Source organism: Salmo trutta, chromosome 11, assembly GCF_901001165.1.
Source record: "Salmo trutta chromosome 11, fSalTru1.1, whole genome shotgun sequence".
NCBI lineage: Eukaryota > Metazoa > Chordata > Actinopteri > Salmoniformes > Salmonidae > Salmo > Salmo trutta.
In genome coordinates this window covers 17251026-17263176 of record NC_042967.1, presented here as the reverse complement: position 1 = coordinate 17263176, position 12151 = coordinate 17251026, and the positions used below count along the sequence as shown (strand labels likewise).

The window sequence follows — 12151 nt, the reverse complement described above, 5'->3', positions numbered from 1 at the left end:
AATTCAGACAGCGGGGTCTTCAGAGAGTCCTGTGGAGGGATATCGTATTTCTCCTCCACCAGCTGCATTGCTATTCACAGCTATGCGCAGCAGCAAAGCTGAAAGACCGATAAGACCCTACCAATCCAACCCTCCACTCTTCTGCTTATTACCCAACTAATTCAATTCAGCTTTCTGACGTGCGTCCGCCTATACAAACCATCAAAGTGAAGGGAATCTATTGACTGTCTAATTAATCTTAGTACAGTGGGACTTGAATGTGGTCATGAATGGACTTGAAGAGCCAACCCGGGCTTAGACTACAGAGGCTTCTGGGTAATTGCCGAAATACAAACACTTTCAATTTAAGATGCAACCGACATCAGAAAACCTTCAAATGACAAAGTTGAAGGCGGAAGAGATTGAATAATTGGAAGGGCTATTTCTTTGAAAGAGGGATAATAAGGTTACACTGATGTCTGTTTACCAGCTGAAAGTTAATATATGTTTGTTAATCAGTATTTGGGCTCTGAGGCTTCCCTGAAATCCACAGAGAATTACATGTAATTATTTAGGATATGCTCTTTTCCACAGTGACTTCAAATCACACACAATTGAACGTAGGCTACAGTGGCTGAGCCTTGGGGAGATGAGTCCATGGAAGGATGCAGGGCCCAATGTTTTCACGCTGAGCAAAGTCCTATCAATTGAAACTGTGTGGAGAACAATACTAAATCCCATCATACGCGCCATTGCAAATAATTAATTCCAAGAGCGGGGTATTCACCAATTAGGTGAGGCGAAATGATTTGGTGAATGTTACCGCCGAGCCGGTCCACAGCATTCTAAAATTAGAGCCAAGCAGGTGTGATTTATTAAAGTTTTGGCCTGCCGTCATAAACAGGAGAAAACAATGAAAGTGGGGATAATGAATCGCAGGTGGCAGACTGGGGGGAAAAATCTATCTGTCTCTCTCTCTCTCTCTCAATTGGATCAGCAACTCTCTCCCAATTTAACAGAATATTCTCATTTGAATTCACGCCCGAACAGCGGCATATTAATTTGGGGAAATCAACAGAAAAATTGGGTCACCTGCAGTTTATTCATTCCCCTATGGTTTTCATTATATAGAGAGAGAGCTAGAGAGAGAGACCTGCTTCTAAGAATGAATGTAATAAATTCAGTCTGGGCATCCGTGGGTAGTCTTTTATTTGTATTTCTTTCCTGAGAAATATTTCTGTCTGTAATAAAGCCCTTTTGTGGAGAAAAACTCATTCTGATTGGCTGAGCCTGGCTCCCCAGTGGGTGGGCCTATGCCCTCCCAGGCCAACCAATGGCTGCACCCCTTCCCAGTCATGTGAAATCCATAGATTAGAGCCTAATGCATTTATTTCAATTGACGGATTTGCTTATATGAACTGTAACTCAGTAAAATCTTAGACATTTTTGCATGTTATTTTTGCTCAGTATAGAAATGGGTTCTATGTGGAACCATTTTGGTTCAGTAAAGAAGAAGTATGTAAAGATGAGTACTGGTCACCTTGGTGTTCCAGGCCTACTACATTGCAGATGTTGCATTGCATCAGCCAATGGTTGCGTGCCACCTCCTCGACTGTGCAGTCGGGCATCAGATTGCTTTATCATATGATGTGGTTAGCTGATATGTTACACACCCATCCAGACGTTGTGAGATCTGGCGTGCATCTGCAATGTAGTCAGCCTGGAACTGGTCTAGTCTTGGATTAGGGGTCTTTGGCCAATCAATGACCTTTCCTCGTCTCTGGGTAGAAATCTACCTGACAGTGTGTTGTGGCCCACACCTCTACACACATGCGGGTGGAAAATAACACTGTCCGGGCACTTTGCATTTCGACCTTGACTTGGAATCAGCAAGTAGGGGCGAGGTGAGAGTTTTTCCTCTGTAATTTGAGACTACCGTGACGACGGCGGCCCAAAGCATAGACAGTTATTTGAATTAATTATACTAAGTTATGGCGACGCGGCAGAACGGCGCTAGTGAACTCCACCCTGCGGTGTGTGATTGAGACTATGACTATGGGACAAGCTGCTCTAAATAAACCCAGTTTGACTCTTACCACAACCCCCCTCTTTTGTTTTCAAGATTCAAATGAGGATGTCATGTTTTGCACTGTGCCAGTTTCAAAGTCTCTTGTTTCAGTGTTTTTCATAGCTAGGACCAGGAGTTTTACCTGACTACATGTATAGCTTGTAACGAGGGGTCAGTAGTTTTACCTGGTCAGGTCACATGGTCCAGGGAAAAGTCCAATAAAGAGCACTTCTACAAAAGCTCTTTCTACGTTTCCTCTTGACCTTGGGAGGTGACTTCATCACAAAGGGCCAGATTTAATGTACGTACTGTATGTGGGGTGTATAGGGAGGGTGGAGGAAGGAGGAACTAACTGGAACAAAGGAGAGCGCCCCGGGAGAGAGGTATCGGCACCTGGCACACTTCTAAAGAGCCAGCACTTCAGACATCTAAATCCCTTCAACTGAGCCCCAGTGTCTAACTGTATGTGTGTGTGTGTGTGTGTGTGTGTGTGTGTGTGTGTGTGTGTGTGTGTGTGTGTGTGTGTGTGCGTGCGTGCGTTTCTAATGGTGTTTGTGCTCTTCACCAATCAAATGAACTCTGACCTGCAGTCAAGCTCGCTAAGCCAGTCTCAGGCCACAACCACGGGTCCTCACCGCTGACCTCTCGACTTTTAGGGCAATATTTAGCTGGTTTAATATAAGCCTGTGACTTTTCAGAGGATCCTCGCCACTGACTTTGCAACTTTTAGAATGGTTTATGCTATCAGGGATACTTGGGACGTCCCAACTCTGACGTTACCCCATTGACATTGACATTTGAAATGGTTAAGGTAAGGGTTATGGTTAGGGTAAGGGTTAAGGCTAGGGTTTAGGGCATAGATGTCTCCAAGGTCTTCACGGCTGACTTTGCGACTTTTTAGGGCCCTTTTTAGTTGGCTTAATATAAACCTGTGACTTCACGGAGTGGCTGAGACATTTGCATTTGAACGCAAGGGAAGATCCTGAAAATCATTTGACGGTCAAGGTGGAGTGTATTGACAGCCTGTGTGCTGCGACAATTGAATTACTGATCATATCAGGACCATTCAATAGAGTTTAGATGACTCATTGGTGTAAACACGTGGGTTTACTTAGTGACTGCCGGGGTTTTCCTTGGTGTTCTACCAATGTATAGGAATTCTCTAAAATTGCTTGTGGCAATGGCCATGTGAGTGATTCATGTTAATGAATCCCTCAATGGCGCCATTCCTGAGGAAATTATATCAACATTTACGGCAACCCAATCTTAGTCGCTACTGCTCCATTTTACATCTGTTAATGTATTCGTACTCATCGCTGAAGGTCATGAAAAACATATTCAATTTCAATCCTCATTTCAACGGACTTTTGACTGTTGAGGCCAGGGGGCAGGATCTTATCCCGGTATTGGGATTCATTGTCATGTGACCACAGCGGGGAATTCAAAACTGCAAGAGTAATCATTTCAAATACTCAAATAATCAACTATTTTCCTCCATTTGAAAGATACACATCTCCTAAATCTAACCACGCTGTCCGATTTTCAAAGAGGCTTTACGGAGAATGCATAAAGTTAGGTTATGTGAGGAGAGTACATTGACAATAGCTGTGTGTAATGTTTAGCCAATTCAAAGAAGGGCATCAACAGACAGAAAACTAGCTAGAATTATGCACTTACCTTTGACAATCTGCATCAGATGACACTCATAGGACATTATGTTATACAATACATGCATTTTTAGTTCCATCAAGTTCATATTTATATCCAAAAACAGCATTTACAGTCGCGGTGAAATTCAGAATTTTTTTCGGCTCGAATGCTCCCAGTGAATCCAGCATTACAAATCACGGAATTACTATTCGAAAACATTGGTAAATTATAATATTGTCATTCAAAGAATAATATATTATCATCTCGTAATTGCTACCAAATGGCCAGATCACAAAATAACTTTACTGGGAAATCACATTTTGCAATAAACGGGGTACTATGCTAAGAACAATAAGCTAAGCTATACAGTTAGCATCATCTAATATCGATAATAACATTGTAAATATCCCCTTACCTTTGATTATCTCCATCAGAAGGCACTGCCAGGTATCCCAGGTCCAGAACAAATGTGGTTTCTTTTGACAAAGTTCATAATTTATGTCCAAATAACACCAAATAGTTAGCGTTCAGTAGGCTCCCACAAAACGTGGTGGGGGGTGTAAAGTCACGCCGAAAAGCTAAAAAAAACCTAGTAAATAATCTATTTACGTTTGTTCAAACATGTCAAACGTTGTTTAGCATTAATCTTTTGGTCCATTTTTAACGTGAAACATCAGTAACCATCAGTAATATTTTCACACAACCTATCAAGTGTCTAGATAAACGATTATGACAAACACACTCTTCTCAGATTTATGCGCAGGCGCAAAAAATGAAGTGATGACGTGTCAACTTTCCTGCATTCTAATTCGGTCTGTATTCATCACAGATGCTTCAAACAACTTTATAAAGATCGTTGACATCTAGTGGAAGCCGTAGGAGTTGCGAACTGAATCCTTTCTCACTATGGTATCTATAAAACAATGACACTAAATAGTACAGTCACAAAATTCACATTTTTTTTAAATCTATTTTTCACAGGTTTTTGCCTGCAATATGAGTTTTGTTATACTTACAGACACCATTCAAACTGTTTTAGAAAATTCAGAGTGTTTTCTATCCAAACCTGAACAATAAAATGCATATTCTAGCTTCTGAGTTGGTGTAGGAGGCAGTTAAAAATGGGCACATATTTTTTCCAAAATTCTCAATACTGCCCCCTAGCCCAAACAGGTTGCTTTCTACTAAGTGTTCATAGAGTTCTGCTGTTGTGTGCATTATTCACTCTCTGTTCAAAGCCTAAATGCTCTAGGAATGAGTGAGTCACAATCACCGCATGTTGTACTCAGATGGAATGGGGAAGGATGAACTTATTTATAGAGGACTGTTGCAGGGCAACATCAGTTCAGAGAACTGTTAGAACATGTGGCTCTTCAAACACAATGGACTTCAATGGAACTCAGTGAGGACGTGTACTCTGCACTTACATCAGGCACGGTGGTTGTTTTAGAGCGACAGAGACAGAGAGAGGAGAGAGAGACAGGCAGACAGACAGACGCTGTTATTGCCACATACACCAGATAGATAACAGTGAAATGTGTTGTTTTACAGGGTCATCCATTGTGGTGCAACGCCCCTGGAGCATATTAGGGTTAAGTGCCTTGCTCAAGGGCACATCAATATATTTTCATCACCTTTCTGGCTTGGATATTTGAACCTTGCGGTTACTGGCCCAACACACTAGGCTCCCTGCCACCCTACAGAGAAAGAGAGAGAAGGGGGTGGAAGGGGAAGAAAGGTTTCCTGTATGGTTTGGCATGTAAAGTGCCTGTTAGGGGTTTATTAAGCAGCAACATGAGTGACTGACTCGTCCTTGACCCCGAACAGTGCCTGTACATTTATTGTGCAGATTATCCATTGTCGCTGTAGCCATTTGCTCTAGCGATGGGGTCTACCGTGGAAAGTTATTTGCTGACACTCTCTCTCTCTCTCTCTCTCTCTCTCTCTCTCTCTCTCTCTCTCTCTCTCTCTCTCTCTCTCTCTATCTCTCTAGGACAATCCTCTGATCCTGCAGTCAGACAGGAATGTGACGGTGAACGCGAGAAACGACCTTGGTCAGCTAACAGGACAGCTCACCGTGGGTGAGTCAGCCTCCGTCGCCACCAGCTGCCCCCCCCACACACACACAGATTACCTGGACTCTTGAACAAAAGTAGCAAAAGTAGCCTCAGAATCCCCCAGGCCTGGGAGAACCCGACCAAGCAACCAAGCACATGATGGGGCTTCCGTTAACTATCCCCGCCCCCTGGGCCACACCGCATGGTGCCTCACTGACTGACTGACTTGCTGGCACCAACACATCATTCTGGGGGAGTTCTGCATTGTTCCAGAAGTCCGGAACAGAATTCCCTCCTCTCCTCCTGTCAGAGATTCCAGAAGGATTCCGAAGGGTTTCTGAAGGAGCTCTGAGTCAGCATGTTGACGACATTCACCCACTTTCTAGTCAGGAGGAAAGGGGCTTGCGTTTTACTGGACTGCTGCCCCCTTGGATATGGCCATGATTGATTGGGAGATTTTGTCCTGGAATGGAATGGAAACTGTGGTATCTGGAAGGGACTCATACATAGCAGTAACACTGGCAGACTAGTGGGACCCACAAGGAGAGAGAGAGAGAGAGACTCAACTTTCTTAGATGGCTGTCATTGTATTTATCAGCTTAGTGGCCGCTGGTCCAAGGAGATAAGGGTACCTGGTGAGACCAGTATGACCCTGTCCCTTAGTGTGGTACTCAGGCAACCTTAGTGTGTTAGTCTCTCTCTCTCTCTTTCTAATACTCGTCTCTTCCTCCATTCCCTCTGACTCCTCCCCCTCCCTCTTTCCCTCTCTCTATCGCTCTCTCCTTTCCTCTCTATCTCTTCCTGTTCTCCGTCTGTGAACTGGCTAGCAGTGATAACATTCATCTTCCAAGTTCTACTCTGCATTCCTGATCGTCCCATCCAGACGTTTCCTCTCTCTCTCTTTTTCTAATTTACTTTCTCTGTATATCTCTCTCTCTCTCTCTCTTTAATTTACTCTGTCTGTCTGTCTGTCTGTCTGTCTGTCTGTCTGTCTGTCTGTCTGTCTGTCTGTCTGTCTGTCTGTCTGTCTGTCTGTCTGTCTGTCTGTCTGTCTGTCTGTCTGTCTGTCTGTCTGTCTGTCTGTCTGTATTTTGAAGTTCCTCTGTCCATAAGCTCAGATAAATGATATTACAGTCAATTATGAGGCACACTTTGAAATCACGGCTGACGTGCTCTGATCGTAAGGTCCTTGGAGGAGACACACACAGTTCACCTTGGTGCTATTAGGGCATTGGAACTCCAGCCAACGACACACACGCACATGCATTCGCACACAGACAAACACATACATGTGCAAACACACACACACACACACACACACACACACACACACACACCTTATTCCCCTGCATCAGCCAGTTGCTAAGGGCACAAAGGACCAGACAGGGCCATCACTGAGCCTTGAGCGCTGCACTCTGTTTTATCGTCCCTCTTTTCCTCCCTCCCTCCTTCCTTCCTCTCATGTCCTGTCACCTCGTTAATTTGAGTGAGGACCTGTCACGGCCCATATCCCAATCAGGGCTCGTAAAAATGAAAAGTGAACTTGGCCCACAGAAAGTAGGCTTTTGGCCCCACTCTCTGACACCAAAATGCTATTGTCCTCCTCTCCATGTAGAAATTGCCTTTAACCACAGATCTAGGATCAGCTAAGCCTCTCAAAATCCTTAACAATCAGAAGTGAAGAAAAACTAAAAACTGTCCTTGGATCAGTTTATAGCAGCAATCTCCTAGTCCTGTGTCCTCCTTCCCCCCTCGGAGAGAATAACATCATGAGAGTATTTTCTGGATGTGGGGCCCAGCTGCTCGAAGGACAGCAAGGGCGAACGGGAACGCCTGTTGTCTTTTTTTGTTGTTGGGGTGTGTCATTGACTTTTCATTTGAATAAGTGCATTCTGGGTAATAAAAGGCTTTCTCACTTTGCGAGAAGATTTCATTATGACCGTGGCAGGAGACAGGCGACCAAAACTGGCGACGAGGGCCAAAATGCATTTTTGGGAAAGACAGCGCATAAGGGCGTATGTGACTGAGTGTGTGACAACAACGTCACAGGGATCACTCTCACCCGCCACGCTGCCAATTTTAGAAGTGACTTTCACCGTCCATCCGAACACTCTATCCAAAACACTCCTTTTATACGCTTTCCTCTCCTTTTCTCTTTCCTAGAAGAAATGGACTTCAAACCTTAAGCTGGCAAACTCCCCTATGACTTTGTAATGAGCTTCTAAACTTCGGGCTTCATATATGCCCCGTTATCTTCTCCTGCTCAGTAATTCTTTTCTCTTTTATCTCGGAGGAATCGTTCCACAAATGTTTTTGTCCAGCTGCTGTATCGTGTGGAATGGATTAAGGCAAGGGTTAGAGTGGGAGATGTTCTGTGATTACCACACAAGAGTTTGGGGTAAAGAGAAAAGGCACTCTGATTGGATCCCCGCTCTGTCACCCATTCTTAGTGTCCAATAGGAACAGGTGTTGAAAGCTCTACTCCCTTGTTATTTTGGTATTTGCTCTTACTTGCTATTAAGCAATTTGGTATGTACTCAAAGTCTAACTTGCCCTTGAGTCATTCTGGGTAAGAGGCAGCTGCAGTGACAGGAATATGAATTATACATTTGATCATGTCTGCTGTGCCTGTACGGGGCATGGGGCCGTCTTTCCCTGTAGCTACGACCGACAGTTTGCAACTGTTCTTTACAGATGGCATATAAAAGGTGATGAACTAGCATTGCATATGCTTTGTGACGCGAGATCATTCTCAATGACAACATATTTGCTATAGGTATATTGGGACATATGTTAGAATAGAATCTGTCCCTTTTTATGAAGGAAATACTTATTTTGCTTTGTTCCCATCAATGTCATGCCGGTTATTGATGTGTGTGTACAGATGACACAGCAGGCCTCCGTGTTTACAGATAGCTATGAAGAGTGTGTGATTAAATCAACCTTTAGCATCGTTTCTTCTTTGCCTCCTTCGTCTCCCTGGCTAAAAAGATTCTCCTGAACTTTTTCACTTTTTCCTTTTTTCTCCCGCGCTCTTTATTAATGAGTGTAATCAAATTTAGATACATAATTTGTGTATGTTTGTCCATAAATCATGTGTAGTTTTTTCTAACCTGGGGTAAAAGTTGCTGTGCGCTGCAGTTTTCTGACTCCTTCACTCCACGGCTCTTTAGTTTTTCAAAAAGCACCTTCAAAGAGTCGAAAGGTCTTCTTCCAGGAGACTCCGCTCTCTGACTGATTTCAGCACTTCAAAAAGAGACCAGCGATGACCTCGTTGTTTCGCAGAGTTGCATCACCTTCTTCAGTGTTTACTTTTGAAAGTCCAAATTAAATTCAGCGTTTTTCAGCCCTCGTTCAAAGTTAAAGGGGCCGTGCCGTGACTTACCCGTGACCAACTAACTCGACGAGTTCCAAACTTTTTACTTCAGACTTTATATTTTGACGGGCCAAAATGACTCCAGAATTTGTGGCCTCTTCCCCCGTTCCCTCTTCTTTTGTATTTGACAGGTCAAAATGGCACCAAACAGGGATTGCCCCTTCCTTCTTCGTGGTTCTCACCAAACCCCCCAAACTGCCCGCGTTCCAGACTGACTAAAAAGCAGTCATCTGCTGTCTCACGACGCCTGGGTGTTGAACATATTCACTAACCACAGTATATCCTATAGCAATGTGATGCCTGACAGTCATTGACGTGGCACTGAACCTTTGGTTGATGCAATGTCACGTCTGCAATGTCTTCGGCCTGGAACCCTATCTCTGATTTAACAAGTGACATTTCCTGCGTGTTCAATATCACCACAGAGGATCATCCTTCATCCTTCTCTAATCACAGGAAAATCTGTATCAATTAATGATCTCGAGCAGCTCGTTTATAGCGCCCTGTTGTCATTAATCTTCTGAGGAGCAAAAGTTTCAGACGACAGTCCAGACCCAATATCTCCTCGGTGTGGGCTGCTGCTGTCAATGTGGATTTAACTACTTCTTATCACCGGTTGTGGCTAAGTGGCAATGTCCTTGTCTTCTCCAAAGTGTTCCAAAGTGTTCTAACAAGCCATCCCGTGAAGTGTTGTGAGTGTAAACTCTGCTCTGGAGGATTTTCTTTGACGTCCAGCAGCCATTTTCCCCTCTTATATTACATTTACAGTTATTATGGTCATTTAGTAGACACTTATCCAGAGTGACGTTCATCTTAAGGTAGCTTGGTGAGACAACCACTTATCACGGTCTTACGCCACATACCGCTGATGTTTAAATTCATCCGTTTTGACGTTTTTTTGATGGTGAGGACATACGGAGCTGTCAGGGAGTCAGTCAGAGTCAGTTAGCACTGCTTTTGCCTTTCCGACAACGTTTAAAAATGTAAGAGAGCATTCTAAAAATGTACCTCACTAAAGTCGACATTTTTCTTAAACTGAAGTCATGTACCTCAGAGCCAAAGAAAAAAACGTGCCTAGATCACGGGCATGAAAACATGGAATGTTCATCAAGTGTTAATAGTGGCTTAACGCCTGGATGTAGAATGCCATTATCTTTCCTGCGTGGTGTTGTTGCTCTGCTTGTGTGAATAGGAGTAATTCCCCCGTGGTTGTATCTGGGGGACTGGAGTTGTGGATGGTCTTTGGAGCGTATCTCCTGTAAGTGGAAGTCTATGGGATCTGAAGGACGGTTGAGGTTGTTGATGATCTTTGGAGCGTATCTCCTGTAAGTGGAAGTCTATGGGATCTGAAGGACGGTTGAGGTTGTTGATGATCTTTGGAGCGTATCTCCTGTAAGTGGAAGTCTATGGGATCTGAAGGACGGTTGAGGTTGTTGATGATCTTTGGAGCGTATCTCCTGTAAGTGGAAGTCTATGGGATCTGAAGGACGGTTGAGGTTGTTGATGATCTTTGGAGCGTATCTCCTGTAAGTGGAAGTCTATGGGATCTGAAGGAAGGTTGAGGTTGAGGTTGTTGATGATCTTTGGAGTGTATCTCCTGTAAGTGGAAGTCTATGAGATCTGAAGGAAGGTTGAGGTTGTTGATCTTTGGAGCGTATCTCCTGTAAGTGGAAGTCTATGGGATCTGAAGGACGGTTGAGGTTGTTGATGATCATTGGAGCGTATCTCCTGTAAGTGGAAGTCTATGGGATCTGAAGGACGGTTGAGGTTGTTGATGATCTTTGGAGCGTATCTCCTGTAAGTGGAAGTCTATGGGATCTGAAGGACGGTTGAGGTTGTTGATGATCTTTGGAGCGTATCTCCTGTAAGTGGAAGTCTATGGGATCTGAAGGACGGTTGAGGTTGTTGATGATCTTTGGAGCGTATCTCCTGTAAGTGGAAGTCTATGGGATCTGAAGGAAGGTTGAGGTTGAGGTTGTTGATGATCTTTGGAGTGTATCTCTTGTAAGTGGAAGTCTATGAGATCTGAAGGAAGGTTGAGGTTGTTGATCTTTGGAGCGTATCTCGTGTAAGTGGAAGTCTATGGGATCTGAAGGACGGTTTAGGTTGTTGATGATCATTGGAGCGTATCTCCTGTAAGTGGAAGTCTATGGGATCTGAAGGACGGTTGAGGTTGTTGATGATCTTTGGAGCGTATCTCCTGTAAGTGGAAGTCTATGGGATCTGAAGGACGGTTGAGGTTGTTGATGATCTTTGGAGCATATCTACTGTAAGTGGAAGTCTATGAGATCTGAAGGAAGGTTGAGGTTGTTGATCTTTGGAGCGTATCTCCTGTAAGTGGAAGTCTATGGGATCTGAAGGACGGTTGAGGTTGTTGATGATCTTTGGAGCGTATCTACTGTAAGTGGAAGTCTATGGGATCTGAAGGACGGTTGAGGTTGTTGATGCCAGGCGCTATTGATGCTGAGCACTGTTGTCGCCATGTTGCAAATGTAATCAGAGTCAAACTATTTGACTTTTCTATCTCAAAGTCAAACAGTAATGTGGAAATTCAGTGAGAGGTGGAGCAGAATCGAACAGAACGGCGCCCTGGCCGGGGGTGGGGTGAATGCTTCCTGCTGTGACTCGATGCCTTGGTCACTGCCGCATTTACACGTTTTTTAAAGCATCTAGTGATTTATTCACAACCGTGGCGCCTAAGTGTGTCGCCCGACCCCCAAGAGCAACGCCCGCCACCCCACATCTGTCACGCCAGCATCCTCTTCCTTAACGCACCCCCCTACGCCTGCAATTCCCCTTCTCTCCCGGAGCAAGAGAGAGGGAGACAGAGCAATGGACTGACATCAGCAGGAGAAAGAGTTTAATTTGAATACCGCACTGTTGTTTTGATGTAGTCTGCGGCGATGCCACGGCTATTTATTTTCAGTTTGTCACCCCAATCTCTCTCTCTCTCGCTCTCTCTCTCTCTTTCTCTTTACATCCTTTCTTTTCCTCCCATCACTTTTGCTTTTCTGTGTCTGC

General features: G+C 44.2%; 1 protein-coding gene across 4 annotated transcripts in view; it reads left to right on the top strand.

Moving 5' to 3' along the window:
• The window catches only part of LOC115202333 (zeta-sarcoglycan), a 329855-nt gene that overhangs the window by 260198 nt on the left and 57506 nt on the right, over positions 1–12151 (top strand). For all 4 annotated transcript variants that reach the window (XM_029766420.1, XM_029766418.1, XM_029766421.1 and 1 more), the window contains one exon: positions 5691–5778. In XM_029766420.1, coding sequence (XP_029622280.1) covers positions 5691–5778 — 88 coding nt within the window. The remainder of the gene's footprint in view (positions 1–5690; positions 5779–12151) is intronic.